Genomic DNA, 16,454 nt, shown 5'->3' on the forward strand with positions numbered 1-16,454 from the left:
TATTTGTGCAAGCATAGCTCACCTTTAAATACTTGAGTCTACAAGTGAAATCTAGAATATGACCTAGATCTGTTTTGGCATCTCCATTAGCACACGTAGGCTTCCCCTGTAGCAACTGTTGAGTGACAGCATATAACTGCAAGGGTCTGATGGTGAAGACTTCTCCAGCCATTAACAACTGCTCTCCTGAAAAACAGCATATGATGGTATCAAACACAATGCTGCAATGGTTACAAAAGAATAAGTGGTACATGGAAGAGCTAATGTTAGAGATTAATGTCTGCCATTATATTCTAAGCTCATTATTAAGGTACCAAAACAATATCCTTTTTTGCCACTTTAAACTAGAATGGCTAAATTAAGATTTTTTTTTTCTTTTAACACCAGAATAATCTAGATGTTCAAATGGGCACTCTCATCATACAAGCCTGAAGCTCCTAATGCAACTAATGGCAAATTTCCTTCAATCTTAACAGGACTGGAATCAAAGTTCATTCATATAATGTAGGAGTTACTAAATTTTCCAAGTCACCCCTAAGTTCTATAGCACTTAGGACTTTATTCAGAGGAAGCAGTGCCTGCCATCTAACAGACAGACCTTGCATCATTTGCTACACTGCCTAAATGCAGAATTGTAGCCAATGTGTTCTTGGACAGTATGAGGACTTTCACCACACTAATAACAATGCAATCTCCCAGAACAGGAAATGCATTATCTGATAATATTTTTACAATCCCATTTCTTTCTAGGAACACTAGGAAACAGCATCCAAAAGACTCTCTGAAGGCACTGCAAGAGTCAATGTAGACTACAGCAGTCAGAACACACAGATGTGGAATTAATACCTTCCTCCTCTTCCTTTTAGGGACATCAGTTTGACTTTATGTACAAGACATCATCAGCTGTCATGACAAGCAGAGTTCTCAGAAATGCTTTGAGGAGTAAAAATCCCTTTGGCTTCAGTGGGAGCAAGTCCAAGAGTCCAGCTGCACATTACTGGAAGGCTACACTAATATACAGCAGTCAGACATCAGGCACTACAAAGACAGGGAACATTTCTTCAGGAGCTTCCTTAAAATGTTCCAAAATTTCCTGAGTGGACCCTCTGAATACATCTGAAATGGCTTCACCTAAACTTAACTTTGTGCCAGAACAATCTGAAATGGCATGCTGAAATATGCTTCACCTATCACCTCAGCCAACTGGAATTATACTGTTTAGGATGTTCTTCAAAACAAAATTAGTGTGGGTTAATCTATACCATCTAGGATGTTCTTCAAAACAAAATTAGTGTGGGTTAATCTATACCATCTAGGATGTCCTTCAAAACAAAATTAGTGTGGGTTAATCATTTCACACACCTCCTGCTGTTAATGGACCAGTTAGAGCTGTTGCAGTTACAGTAAGTGCATTTCATTTTCATCTGCCAGCCTCAGAAAAGCACATCCTTTAACTGACTAGGTCTCATGTTTCCTGAATTCTAGAAGAACAATATTTAGATATGTAAAGTGATCTCTTGCATTTAACACACACTGTATCAGGACTCACTGATACAAAACAAACTTCCATACAGGTTACACTAAAACATACCAAGACAGAAAGCTTAACAAAAGCTTCTGATCACCAGTACCACATCCTATCCTTTAAGGACACAAACTAGTAGGTTGTTTTCAAAATCTAAATTCACCAGTTTCTCAGATTTGTTTCCAGAAGTAGCTGTGCTACTGTTACAACTCCTCCCAAAATGCAGTTTGAATCAAACTGCAAACATTGAGAAAAAGGTGAAGACAAAGAAGGAGAAGAAAGAGTGTCAGTCTGATATGGAAGATTCAGATCTCTCATGGTCTGGAGATTAAATATCACAGGTATATGAATGAATGCACATAGAGGAAATAATTCCCAGTTAAATTCTTGCAAGTTCTTTACCTTTGTGGAAGAGTTCTTCCGCCAATGCAGCAGTGATCCCATTGATCTCCTGCAAGGAATAAACCATTGTAATCGAGTGTTATTTACATAGTTATGGTTCTAATTTTTCAATGTGTACCTTTGCTGAAGTCTCCCTTTTTTGCTGTGGTACAGGACTTTTTTTAAACAGAAATCAACTGTTATTATGTCTTAGGGATTTCTTTGTAACACGAAAATACTTCATAAGTGACCTAAAATTATTTCATTTGATAAGATTTTAATTTCCAAGATGAAAGACATTGAGCTACACTTAAATCATCACATCCTGCATATTTTAGAGAAGGGCAACACCAGCTAGAGCAACTATTACTAGCCATCATTAGCCCAACGTAAAAGAAAGCTCAGTTTTGAAGAAACTATTACAAGTATAGTTTTCTTCAAATTTTAACATTAAGACTAACCTAATACATCAAGCACTGAACATTTCCTTGGAATATCACTAATACACTGATAACTTTAGATTAACAAGTCTACAGGGAAGAAGAGAGATATAGAAATTAGTCTTCTGGACTTCAACTCTATGATGCTTGCTGCAGAATAATTCAAAGTCCCTGTTCACCATCCTCTATCTTCTCTGCCCTCCTGGACCTACACCAGTGCTCAACCCCCATTCCAGGCACTGACAGCTCCAGGAGGAAAGAAAAAGGCTGAAAACTCTCAGTGCAGGAATTCGTCCTTTCTAAATCTGAAGGCACACAAAGATCAGTACAAGTATTTCCCATCTGGGCATACTACACAAAAAAGCAAACGCTCTGTGGAAGTCCAGAAATAGTTCTGAGCTTTTCCAACAGTTCTCTCAAAGGCCCACAAAAAGAACAAAAAAACTACTTGTGATAGTGAAGCTTCCCCTGGACACATGCAGCTCATTTTAAGGTAGCTGCAAAGGATAAACAGATATTATGGATCACCACAAAATGAATATTTGATGAGTTTACTTCACTGACAAATCCCTCATGATTCATAACAAGGGAATAAATCCACAGGCCATCTGCAGCAGACAGTTCAGCTCATTTGATGAGGCAAGCATTTTAGACAAGCACATTCTTAGTATAACTGAAACCCCACTCACTGAGGATGAACAAAGCCTCCACACCACAGTTTTGAGAACAAGCTAGAAGCTGAATTCCAAACAACATTCAACAATTCCGACTGTCATTTGAATAAGCCTATTACACTCATTGGTATGCACAGACCTAATTGAAAACCATACTCTGTATCCCTTTCGTCATCTGGGACACACAGTAGACATTTTTTTCTACATTTATAATTGAAACAAGGTTATCACTTGAACCGTTCAGTGACCAACATGCCTAAAAAAGCAACTCTATTCCTCTGTCAGATCTACAAGAGACCTCTGTCTTAGCCATAACTACTTATATGCATCAACCCCACAGAAGTCCATTGTTTGCAGGTGTCTCTGAACAGTAGTTTGTGGGTACTCAATTCTTTTCTTTCAAAAGCTTCTATCTGTAAGTTAACAAACCAAATCTTCTAAGATGACAAAGTATAAGACAGTGCAGCAAAATAAGCATCCCCATATCACTGTATACATCCTATTCAATGTCAAAGTAACAATAATATTGTACAATGTTGTCACATGCAACTGCTTCTCTTTACCAAGCTGTACCTGGCTTTTCCCTGTGACACTAAGGCTTCAGAGAGGTTTTAATGTATTTATGGTAGGTATTTCTATGTCATTTTAGTTCTATTAACCTGGGAAATAAAATTAAATAATCCCTACTGGAAATACTACAAATAAGAATAGACAAAAAAAATCACAGAATCACAGAATGGTTTGGGTTGGAAGGGACCTCAAAGACCATCTAGTTCCAACCGCCCGCCACAGGTGACACAGGACATAGTTGGCTTTCTGGACTGCAAGTGCACATTGCTGGCTCATGTTGAGCTTCTCATCCACCAACACCCCCAAGTCGTCCTCCTCAGGGCTGCTTTCAATCCATTCTCCACCCAGCCTGTATTGACACTGGGGGTTGCCCCGACCCACGTGCAGGACCTTGAACTTGGCCTTGTTGAACATCATGAGGTTCGTGCAGGCCCACCTCTCCAGCCTGTCAGGGTCCTTCTGGATAGCAGCCCTTCCCTCCAATGTGTCAACTGCACCACACAGCTTGGTGTCATCGGCAGCCTTCCTAGATAAACTAATGAGGCAATATCAGACATTACAATGCCTCAGGCATTATATTGCCTTAAGCATGCACATGGGCTGTCTAGTATTTTAAAGATAATTTAAAAGATCAAAGTTTTGCAGGAAAGTTATTTTCCAATAGAATTGCTGTGGTAAATATTTAGCTTTTCTGTTGAATAACTAACTTTTTTTGTAAATATTTAAAAGTACTCTAAAGTTCTAAGCAAAAACAATTGAGTTTATACCTCAAGCCAGACTCCCCTAAGCAAAGAAATGCAGATTAAGCAACAACTTTGCTTGTAATACACAACCACAGTATAGAAACAGGGAAGCATTCATATCCAAATAATGCTAGTTTTTTTGAAAAGTAAGAAAGTATGAACATTACAGCAAGAGGAATAAAATAGTCTAACTGAAAAACAAGGACTAGGAAGAATTTCTGCCTGCATAAAAATCTTTGTTGAATTTACAGCACTGAATTAATGAAACAGACATTATTTAAGAGAGAGTGGCAAGAGAACAGAAAAATTATGCAACTTCCTGGTGATCAGGAAGTTTGCTCCATCTGAACAGAATTCTCCCTATGTTATCACACACATTTTTAATACATTTAAAACCTCTAATCCACTTCCAAGGGCTTGTTCATGACAAACTAGTCCTTCTCACTCAAATCTGCAGGGCAATAGCAACACTATGACGCAAACCTGCTACAGTTTATTTAAGTCCAACTCTAAAGTCTCACCAGGATAACTACATTCATGCAACACAACTAACACAGGTTTTTCTTTGTTGCTAAAGCTTAATTAACAAATCTAATGGCTCACTTGTGACAAATTTCTGAAGCCTTTATATGAAACCATGAAGAATCATCTCAGCACATCCCACCCCAAAGCAATTACTGCTCCTCCTTTTCACTGAGTTCTCCAGTGCATTTTCCTCTTTATGAAGCTCATTCTCCCCTTTACAACATGATGCCACACTGCAAAAAAGCCTAATTATCCACAAGAGATGAACGAACAAATTGCAATCTGAATACAAAAGCAAGCCATTGCTTCTTATTTCAAGCATCCTTTACCGTAACATTCTGTCTGCTGGCTGGAGCTATTTCTCCAGAGGCCACTCCATCAGTGTGCTGCTCATGGAGAAGCACCATTTTTCTTCATTTGGGCTACTGGAAACAGCTTTAGCATCAACCACAGCTCTAAGCATTAACTGCTAAGTAGGGGGGTGTGTGTGGATCAATTATGCAGTGTTCCTTCAGAGAGACAGCACTACTGACCTCAGCCTACCAACCAATCCAGCTTCAGATTTATTCACAGCTTCTAACTATCCTGCCAGCATTTATTTTCTCCAGAGAGTCCCTACCCACGCTACTTCCCAGTACAGTATCTACTGCAATAAAAAGTGGTGTCAAAAATCTTAAAAATATGCTTTGTTTGTTACAGTGTGCAAAACACAGAAAAAGAGCAGTTGCAGTCATTTTGTGAAGATTCCATACAGTTGTCTCCAAGTCAGAGAACTAGGGAAAGACACTCAGGCCTCCATTTTATATGCTAAAAACATAACTTACATATAAATGAAAGTGTAGGAACTGTGACAAAACTTTTGGAGCAGTGACAGGGAACTTGACTAGCAGGGTTTGCAGGTAGACCTCTAATTCCTTTTGTCTTTTCTCCACCAGGCTTTTGGAATTTTTTCCAATAATCTTCTTGGGAGGTAACAGATTTTTATCTATTTTCTTTTCTGAAACAAGCTGAAAGACAAAGACCAAAGTGACTACCCAACTCACAACCTGAACTTGCACCAAAGATGCAACAGAACACATTAAGAGAATGTTGCCTGATCCTGGTAAAATCCAAAACCAAAATTACCTCAGTAAATTTACTTCAAAATCTTAGGAATTTTTCAGAAAGAATATTTTATCATAAAATTATGAGAAGTTCAGTAATAAGGTTTTCTGAGAGAATCACTCACAGTACCACAGGGCGGAATGTAACCAAGGTGACAGAACAGAATTACTGGTGCATTTGAGAAAGTAGCCCGATCTTGAACATAGTGGACTTTCCCTCATTTTCACTTGCTGTTTTTAATCAGCACTGGTTAGTAACTACCCCATGCTACTGTCTAAGGACACTTTTATAATCCACCCCTCCCAGAAGAGAGTCTTTGCTCCAATCCAGCTTTCGGTTACCAGATCAGCTCAAACAACTCTTGGCAAAAGGTTTAATGACTCTAGCCTGAAGTCCACTCTTGTTGACACAAGCTTCTGTCCAACGCTAAAGTTGTCCAGGCCAAGCTCCCCCAGTTCAAGAGGAGAGTAACAGAGGCAAGTAATATTGTTCATACAAAAAGGATTTAGTCTGCAGTTCAGATGGTATCTGGCAGATATTCTTGCTCTTTATTGAGAAAAGAATTTACGTCCCATGCAACAGAACTACAAAAACTGTACGATGTTTTGTAATAGATCAAGGCCACAGTTTTAATATCCTTACCTTTTCATGCAGGTCATGGAAATCACTATAACGATGTTTGACTGTCCACTGATGATTGCCAACACTGACCTGAATAATGTATACCTGAAAGGAAGAAATTAAAGTAAGAGAACTGCAAAGCATGTCTTGAAGAGAAGCTGTGAGATGTGCTGATTAATGTAGCACTAAGGTGATTTTACATTCTTAAAGCATCACAGTTAACTAAAAGCTAATCCAAACTCTAAGGTGACTTTGCTGATGTAGGATACCTAATCTCATTCACAAACCTGCTCTGCACAAAAACACACAGATGTTTCTTCATGTAAAGCAATTGCTTTTATTTTTGAAACCCAAAGGTTAACAACCAAGATCTCTAAGCTACTTTTTTCTGAAGATTTCTGCTAAGTCAAGTTGGTATTCATGGCTACCCACAACAAGCCTGAGACAGCAGCATCCTTTCTTCTTTTCCTCCACAACAGGTGGAGGAACTTGGCAAGCATTCTGCTGTCACTTCACAGTTAAGAACAAATTTGGAGCTTAACCTTTCAGAAACCTAGACAAGTCCTTTGGCTGGATGTTAACTTTTATTCCTTTTAGGGTAAAGCACACAAGACAGCTTCCTGAGAGTTACAACCGTGCCCAAAGAATCACTACAGTTATCTAAAGCAACCCAATGTTTCTTTACACAAAACTAAGTATTTCTAACTACGCACGTACCAAACAATTCAAGATTTTCATTGTAGGTGACTTTCCAGATTGAACACTACTAGTTCTGCAGGAACTCACAATCTACCTTTGGATACCCGAAGCAAGCCATCCCAAAGAAACTTTAAAAGTACAAAATAAAACACAAAGTAGAAAACAAACAAGGCTCAGCAAAACCAGTTCTACAGCTACTTGAAAATAACAAATTAAATAAACTGTATTATTGAATCCAACTATATTCCTTGGGAAAAACACCAATTTGTAATCAAACCTTGAAACCGTTTAATACAGTTGAGATCTTGCTTACTACCACAGATCACACAGCTCTGACTCATGGCTGCTATAAGAATGATGCACATCTAGTTGCTAAACCCACTGGAAAAAACAAAAAGCATCAACAGTTTCGATTTGTTACATAAAGGGCCAGTTTTCACTTACTGTTAGTATAGACCAGCACAATACCAAACATTAAATAGAACACCACTTGCATTTTAAAAGATGAACTATATCTCATACCAATCATATTTTTGTAAGCATCTGACACCAGCTTGCTGACCAAAACCAAAGTCCTGCAGTGAACTGAATCAAGATGTCTGACTAGAGCATGCAGTAAGTGACACGTCAGTGTTCGGATGAGTACTGAAAACACAGATGAATGCCTACACAGAATTACAGTCTCAATTAAGGCCTGCCATTTCCCAACACAGTGTGACAGCAAAGCAGACGCAGATCAGGATTATTCACTGTGCCGGTGACAAACCAGAACAGGAATAACCTGAGCACTCAAAAGTTCCTCACAACCCTGAGGAAAGCAAGGAGAGACTCAAAGAAACCAGATGATTAAAGTTAGAACTAAAAAAATACTACATTTAGAAGCCATAATAAAAAGACTAGTTCTTTTTAAAAGCTGACTGTCCTAAATTATGGCAGATCAAGCAGTATAGCTAAATGCAATGCAGATTGAGTACGCAATGCATAAAACCTCAGATTAGACGTTGAAAATTCAGTAAACTTCACAGCTCCCAACTGACAGCTCACAAGACAAGGAAGGAATGCCTCTAGTCTCTGTATACGATACAGTCAGAGTAAACATATTATAAAGGTTTTTGCTGAAAAAGCAAGCACCACGCACTTCTGGAAGCACAGCACTGAGCCAAATGAATAGTCTGGTCAAGAAAATACCTGTTCAAGTGACTGTTTACATGCATTGATACAATTTCTCCAATTAAATCTTTAAAAAGCCATACCATTCCCCACTTGGGATGCAGCCAGAGCTGGCAGTACATAGTCACCTCTCAAACGGCATCAGTATGCAGAATGACAGCAACTGATTTCACATCAATCCACAAGGTGCCATTATCTTGAGGAGTAAATACAAATGCAGTATGTATTGCATAGACTTGTTTCAATACAGAAATTAATCATTTTAAAGCAAAGAAGTGCTAAGTTTCTGAAAAAGTCATATATATGACCTTCAATTGAGTGCACAAATATGACAAGGCATACAGTTTAAGATTCTTCAAGGACTGCCTGTCAAGCCAACTGCTAGAAGGCATACATGGAGACATGATGAAATTCTATCATGCTGTACTGTCTCCCAGACATAAACATACCATGTGAAATCTCCACCCATATTTATGCCACAAATTGCATTTCTAATGAGCTGAAATGCAAGAGTGTTTACATTCACAGGTTTTCCTCCTCTCCATGTCTCTACCAAACTCTGAGCAATAAATTTTGCATGCCTTTCTTACAAGTCAGTTCTTCTGGCTAAGTTCTACTTTGTAAAGTGTTTAGCATATCTGCAGTGCTGTATTTTTTCATGATTTTCTAACCAGTCACTTCAAACTCTTTGCAGCTAAGTATTCACACTGTCGAACAGCATGGCTTCATCTCCCTAAATATTTAAAGGTGAAACATTTACTACAAATTTTTTAAGATGTATAATTTTTAAACCAGCTGTCAAATGAACAGCAGTGATTCCAGACCACCTTTTGTTTACCTCCTGTACACATTACAAAAACCCACCCATCTCACTTTACATGGAAAACTTGCATTTCTACAGTATCCCTCATCCAACTTGACATACTTCAGTACTGTCAACAAAAAGACAAGCACCTCACTTTACAGATGACAGAGCTGCCCACAGGATGCCTGGGACACAGGTGTGACTGCAGCCAGTACGTTCCAAATTCCAGAGCAGTGATGCAGCCACCTCTCATCCTCCCTGCCTCCTCAAGTAGTCAGTTTACACCCATTCAAGGAAGCCACAATATTTTCTTTAAATATCAAAGCTAGTATTTATATTAAAAATAGCTGCATAAGACAGGAAAAGCAGGAAGGCAATTTTAGGCCAAACAAATGCATAGCAGGAAACAAATAAAACACTGGCAGCCTTGAGGCCTTCTAGCAATCAGGCAGTCTTAGGTAAGCATCTAGCTGGACCAGCACATGCAGGAGAAATACCTGGTAAAAGTGCTCATACATTTATAACCCAACAGAAAAAGCATCAACAAGTGCAGTATTTTTTTTTCCTGCTGGATTTATCCATACCTTGCCTTCCACCCTAACAACTCCAACAAGAACCACATTTTTAAAAGTACCTTCAAAGTTACACAGAACTGTGGGCCTCCCTGATATATTTTACAGGATTTAATCTCACAACTGTCAAAAGGATGTCACTAAAATAAGTCTCCTTCTATTGAGATTATGAGTTCTGAAATAGAGTACAATGGGAACCACACATGCCAAAAGAAAAACTATTCTTTTAAAAAACAAGGATGTAAATAGGACCACTGCCACCTTGACACCTACATGTTAATGGATAAAGACACAGTTTGCTACTGCTCTATTTACTTTCTCACCTTTACCAAATTTGACTGACACACCATCTAATTTCTTCACCTCTGCTCTGGTACAGGTCTTTATCACATCCTTAAGTGCCACTAATTTAATTTTGAACACTAAACACAAATGCTAATTTTTGTAAAACATTTCACCTTGTGAATAATTTTATAAAATTTCTGGGTTTGTTTAATGATCTATTCCTACATTTCTAATGGCTTGGCTCTTCTCAAACAAACTGGCTGCAGCCTTGGAGTCCTAACAGTTTTAGGAGCTTTGCACACACGTAAGCCTAATGCTACGACTCCTTCAAAAACACAGCAAGAGAATCAAAACAGGATCAAATACTGGTAAATCTTGCCTTTCAAACACCCTACTTTTAAAGCTTCCAAGAAAAACAGCATTATACTTCCCAAACCATAATCATTAAAAAAGAAATCTGGCCTTGAAAAAATAAGCTTCCTTGGGCTTAGCTGCAGCAGCTTAAAATGTTATCCCCAACTATCAGCTGATCTGCTGAACACTACCTGTGGCAAAGTGATACGCCTGAACTACAGCTCAATCTAGCACATTAATGGTATTACCAAAGGTTGACTATACCACAGTACTAGTTTGCAGGCTGAAGCAGCAAAGTAGCTAACATTTCACCTCCTGTGTCCACAACATCTGGTGGAATAAGGTGGCAGATAACATGGTGACATTTTCTCAACTAAACTTGAATTTTGCATTCACTGGTATTGCAAAATATTCATGAAAATTCTCAACACCAACATGAACACTGCTGAGTCTTGGTTCACACCTGAAATGGAAGTTTCCAGTCACCATGCCACAAGTCTCACCATGCCTCTTGGCTGATCGGGGACTGTGAAACCAAACTCGCTTAAGGGATGAAACACATCCTAACACACGCAGTGGTAACACCTCAACAGCAGCAGTATCGTTTCTGTGAATACACATTATGTAACTAAAGTGACAGAAAGAGCTGAAGTAATTTTCAAGAAAGTATTGTAAGCTTCTAACCAACTCCTTCACTGAACACTCATGACATTTTTCACTGTAAATGTGGCTACCCACCACCTGACAGTCATTCCCACACAATGATGTTTCCAGGGCTGTCAGTTGGAAAGGATTAGGCCCTTCATGTACTACAGCTGTGTAAATGCTCTGTCCTATCAAAAACTCAGAAATCACTCTCCTGTTGCTCTGTTTCCTCTGAGTACCTTTTCAGAGAGAGTAACCTGAAGTATTACTTGTAACTATTACACAACTTTACAAATAATGCCTTTCTAGACCATTGCTCCCCCTTCCCTTTTCTCCTTTAGGTTCCTACAGCAGGAAGAAACCTTATGTCATTATGTGCATTCTACTATTCTACAAAAAAAAGATTATTTAAATCACACTAAAATAAGGTAGGAGCAGAAAACATTTTTTAGTTATATAACTAAAGGGTGATATGCTTGAGATGTTTACAGACTGCAATTATGCTGTGGTTTGTTTTATGATGAGCCTCTTCCTGAAAAAGACCAATTAACTCTTGGTAAAACGCAACCAGTTAAAAAAGTTATACATCAAAAATTTAATTTCTTCCCCAAACTAAAACACTGCTGACAATCTTTCCTCTTTTTTTTGCGACTTAAGAGAAAAACTGTCTATTCCAAATCATCTGATTTCCTCTGAAAATAAGATCAGTTTTTCAAGAGGGAGTTTTACAGTATTTTCACCTGAAGGAAAGATTTCCTACTACATTTAGTCCAGCTTGAAAAGCTACATTTACTCCATAACAATTTCTCATAATCATATGAACATATACATGCACATATATGAGCAAGATCAGACATTTGCAAACTCAGGCTCCACTCAAACACCAGCTCTCCCAAAGGGCCAAATCTACAAGCTGCTCAGGGGGCCAATTTTCACCAGCAGGAGACCCTCAGCCCTGCTCCTACACACCCTGGAGCACCTCTGCTATGGACACAGGCTGAGAGAGTTGGGCTTGTTCAGCCTGGAGAAGAGAAGGCTCCAGGGAGACCTTAGAGCAGCCCTCCAGTACCTGAAGGGGCTACAGGAAAGCTGGAGAGGGGCTGTTTACAAGGGTGTGTAGTGACAGGACAAGGGGGAATGGCCTCAAGCTGAAGGAGAGGAGATTTAGATTAGATATTGGGAAGAAATTCTTCCCTGTGAGGGTGGTGAGGCACTGGCACAGGGTGCCCAGAGAAGCTGTGGCTGCCCCTGGCTCCCTGGCAGTGTTCAAGGCCAGGTTGGATGGGGCTTTGGGCAACCTGGGCTAGTGGAGGGTGTCCCTGCCCATGGCAGGGGGGTGGAACTAGATGGGCTTTGAGGTCCCTTCCAGCCCAACGCAGTCTGTGATGATTTCCCAGAACACACGCCCCTCCGCAGAGGCAGAAACCGCTCAGAAACTTCTGCCAAATTATTCTCGCTTTGGCTTTAACGTGGGTACAAAACCGAGCCGAGAACTGCTGCCTGGTTTCCTCACAGCCGGCGGCACTAAGGAGGAGGCAGCGCAGCACCAAGCCCCGGCCTCAGCCCGCTCCCCCCGATACCCCACAGGCTGCCCGAGGCGGCGGCGAGGCGGGCCCGTTCCCCCACACCTCCCCCCTCGCTGCCACCATCACCCGCTGCCTGGCACGTCCCTCACGGCCTCCCCACTCGCCTCCGCCGCTCCCCCCGCCCGGCCCGCAGCCTCCCTCCGGTCCCGCACCGTGTAGGTCTCCACCAGCTCGGAACCCAGGACTCGGGCCTCCCGCGGGGGCTCCTCGCCGTCCTCGCCCCCCGCCGCCGCTTCCATGACGCCGCGAGACGCACAGGGGACCGGCCTCCGCCGCGCTCACGCCGTCACCGCTCCCCTCCGGCTGCCGCCACCGCCGCCCGCACCGGCCCCCAGCACGGCCCGCGCTCCAGCTGTCGCCATCTTGGCCTACCCCCCCCTCCAGGGCGCGGCTCGCCCCGCCCGCCGCCTCTTTATTGGCAGCTGCCGGCGGTGACAGAGGCGGGGCTTGGCACTGGGGGCGGGGCTTGGCGCTGGGAGAGGCGGGTCTATGGGCAATGGGGCGGGGTTTAGTGTGTCGGGGCGCGCATGCGTGCTGGCTCTCCCAGGCGGGTTCGCGCAGTGCGCTGCTGTGAGGCGCCGGGGGAGGCAGCGCAACTCTGCAGCGCCGTGCGGCGCTCTGCGGTGCTGGGCAGTGCAACACGGTGCTGTGCACTGCAATGTAGTGTATGTGCAATGCTATGCTGTACAGAGTAGCGCTGGAGAGCCCTAGGCTGTGCAGTGCACTGCAATGCAGGCGGCGCAAAGACGTTAAGGCCTGTCCAAGGTGGCTGAAGGCAGCTACAGACTGGTGTCCATAACATGCACAGTGCAGATATGGCAACAGAGGAAGGTGCAATACAGGTGGATACTAGCACTGGGCATTTGAGAGTGAACTGCAGAGAGAAAAGCCAGTCCCCATCTGCAGAGGGCTGCTCTCCCTGATAGTGGTGGGGCTGTGCTGCTGCGCCCGTGAGCACCTGGATCTGGAAGCGGCGCTGGCAGCAGTGCAAAGCGGCACTTCCCCCAGCTGCACACAGTTCTTGGTGGAGATCGGTGGGCACCATGTGCTGCTGAAGGCTTGGACACTGTTGTGGTGGGCAGAGGTGCTGCTGCAGAGATGCTGTAACCAATGTGCCTGGTGCCACCTCAAAAAACAGCCGAGGAGCCGGGCTGATGGGCCAGACCTGCATGGACACGGCCCAGGGCCTCAGGGATGAACCCAGAGTGAACTCAGGGTGCAGTCTGGGGTGACTTCACTGGCGTTAGGAACTTTGCTTACCTCGACGCGCTGTCCCACTGAGCACAGGGAAGACTTTAAAATCTGTGCGCTCTAAAGTGAGCCGGCCTGGAATTTGTAATAGAAGTGGAAAACCCTGAAGGATGGTGAGCGAATCCTCCTTGGCCTCTTCCCTATGAATCCGAGTTGCCCTGAGGAGCAATCATAGGAGGTTTTGGTAAAAAAACGCCTTCCAACAAAACAAAGGTGCCCTCTCTCTGTCCTTGCTTATGCTACCTAAGGAAGGATGCAATTAGCTCCAGTGTAGCGTCATTAATAATAGCAGAAGTGCTAAATGCCCTGGGTGCACATGTGGATTTCAAAGTCACCTGGATGGAAAGTATTTGGCAGAAGGGAGCTGCGGTACAGGGGGAGTAACGCTACAGGTCTAACACCGGTGTCCGGCAGATGCAACCAGGCCCAGGGCAGCAGATAAGCAAACACACCTCTGCAAATGCAGCTGGATAAACACATTTTGATTTTATTTCCACTGCAAAATGCTTTCCCTCGGTCAGGACTTAGCGGAAGGATGATATTGTGTAAGGAGAAAGCACGTATAGTAAAGGCAGCCCAAGAGGGATTTTCTAGCCCTGTCCCGGTACCAGCAGGAGCTGCTGCTGAGCTCAGCGTCTTGATGAGATAATAAGTGATTTCAGAGAGCAGCTTTAATTAAGCTTCCTCTGAATGTCTCGTCCTTAATTAAATAACAATTTGCAGCGCTTGCACGTCTGTTGGTTTTGATAGGTACCCTTCTCCTCTTCCTAAAGCAGTTTCTGCCTGCAGGCGCCGAGGTGGCATGTGGTGTGACAGCCCTGTCCTGGCTCCCGGAGAAGATGCATCAACAGGAGTGACATGGCTGGGGAAGGGGGCTCGGTCAGCTAAAACCATCCAAGAAAGCTTTAGTTGGCAGTAAAAATCTCAGAATCTTTTTTCCCATGGGATGTCAGCGTGCTTTTCTTGAAGGAAACTTGTTTTAACTGAGGAAATTTGGCTCCAGGTGACCATTTAGCCTGTGATACATATTCCTTGGGGAAGAAGCTGCAGTACTTAAAGGGCTTTGAGGGGTGCCCTGTGCAGGGAGAGGGGATGCTGGAGCATTTTTTTGCAGTTCGGAGCCATGGCAGACTGCCTAAGGAGCCCTGCAAACACCTCTGACCTCAAATAAAGTTGAAACTTAGTTGGGCTTCTGCTTTTTATTTCCTTGTATTTGTGTTGAAGGATGCCTCAGCTTGTTTTGCAGTAGGTTGCAACTGCCTGTAAAGGAAAACCTGAACTGAGATTTTGGAGAAAAAAGTGCTTGCCTTGGTACTCAGATTGACTGACAAGTGCAATGGCACATCAGGATGCAGCTGAAGCCCGAGCTAACACGCCGTACCTAACCGCAGCGACAGCCGGTGAGTCGCCAAGCCAGCCATGCGCCCGGATTAAAGGCATTTGTGTCGGCAGCCCCCCTCAGGCTATAGATAGCTGCACTCCGTCTCTGCCCTGGGTCTCGCACAGGGCGGCAAGAGAAGCAGCAGGAACAGATGGTTTTTCCCGAGACATCCCCATATCTGCCGCAGCAGCCTCCCCCTGCACTTTGCACAGCAGAGGCTCTGGGTTTCTCTACAAAACCCCAATTCCCAGCTCTTTTATAAGCAAACAGCTCCAGAGAGCAAGGGGATGCTGGAAGCTTTGGCTCTGAGCAGCAAGCAGGGAGGCAGAGGTTGGCATGACGCCCTTCACCTGTGCCTCCCTCCCTGGGAGGAACATCATCTCTTGCTGCCAGATGGATTCCATCCTTCCCCTCCAGGCATGACTATGTTTTGCAACTCTCCGTTCGCGTAGGGCATAAGCAGAAGCGTGGCTTTCCCATGTCAGTGTGCACAGTGGCAGCGGCCCAGATTTCCCCTCTCTAAGCAGACAGAGACCCTTCTTCCACATCCCGACCTGGATTTTATCCCAGCTGCTCCGGGAGCATGGCTGCGACCCTTTGAAGGCAACATTAGAGCTCGAGCTCCCGCTGTGCATCAGCCCTAGATATATTCTGACGCATCCCAGGGGCTGTTTTCAGGGGGATGACTCAGAGCCGTTGCCTCCCGGGATGGAGGGAGGGGGCCAGGCACAATTCCTCACCCTCTGCCGCGGTGCCTGGCAGCGCCCGGGGCCAGCACCCATTGCTCCACAGGGAATCCTGGGGCGGGGGAAGCAGCCCAGGGCAGGGGTTCACCTCGGGGCAGCACTTCATTGGGGGGGTCTCCGTGGGAGTGCCCGGGAGGGTTTGGGTGATGGTTCGGTGGTGGGGGACAACAGGTCCCCCATCCCAGCCTGTGCCCTCACCTAAGGACAGGCTCCAATGCCCTTTAACAAAATAACCACTACCCTTTGCAGCTTTTTCTGTCTTTTCTATGTTCAAGGCAACCAAATTATTAATATCTTCCAATTCTGAAGACTAACATACTTCAAAAATCAATTCCTTAAATGCAACTATTTTCTTTTTTACCTTTTTTACTATTTTC

The 16,454-nt window shown here is 43.4% G+C and overlaps 1 protein-coding gene across 4 annotated transcripts in view; it reads right to left on the reverse strand.

Annotated features, from left to right (window-relative positions):
• NISCH (nischarin) overlaps nucleotides 1-13,085 on the reverse strand; it is a 32,715-nt gene extending 19,630 nt beyond the window's left edge. For all 4 annotated transcript variants that reach the window (XR_012836997.1, XM_075761900.1, XM_075761899.1 and 1 more), the window contains exons 1-5: nucleotides 12,852-13,085; nucleotides 6,605-6,688; nucleotides 5,683-5,865; nucleotides 1,928-1,976; nucleotides 23-186 (exon numbers count right to left, since the gene is read on the reverse strand). Coding sequence is in view for 3 of the 4 variants with exons in the window: in XM_075761900.1 (XP_075618015.1) it covers nucleotides 23-186; nucleotides 1,928-1,976; nucleotides 5,683-5,865; nucleotides 6,605-6,688; nucleotides 12,852-12,938 (567 nt within the window). In the remaining variant the exon portion in view is untranslated. The remainder of the gene's footprint in view (nucleotides 1-22; nucleotides 187-1,927; nucleotides 1,977-5,682; nucleotides 5,866-6,604; nucleotides 6,689-12,851) is intronic.
• Between the last annotated feature and the right edge of the window lie 3,369 nt (nucleotides 13,086-16,454).

This window comes from Balearica regulorum, chromosome 10, assembly GCF_011004875.1.
Source record: "Balearica regulorum gibbericeps isolate bBalReg1 chromosome 10, bBalReg1.pri, whole genome shotgun sequence".
In the NCBI taxonomy this organism is placed as follows: Eukaryota; Metazoa; Chordata; class Aves; order Gruiformes; family Gruidae; genus Balearica; species Balearica regulorum.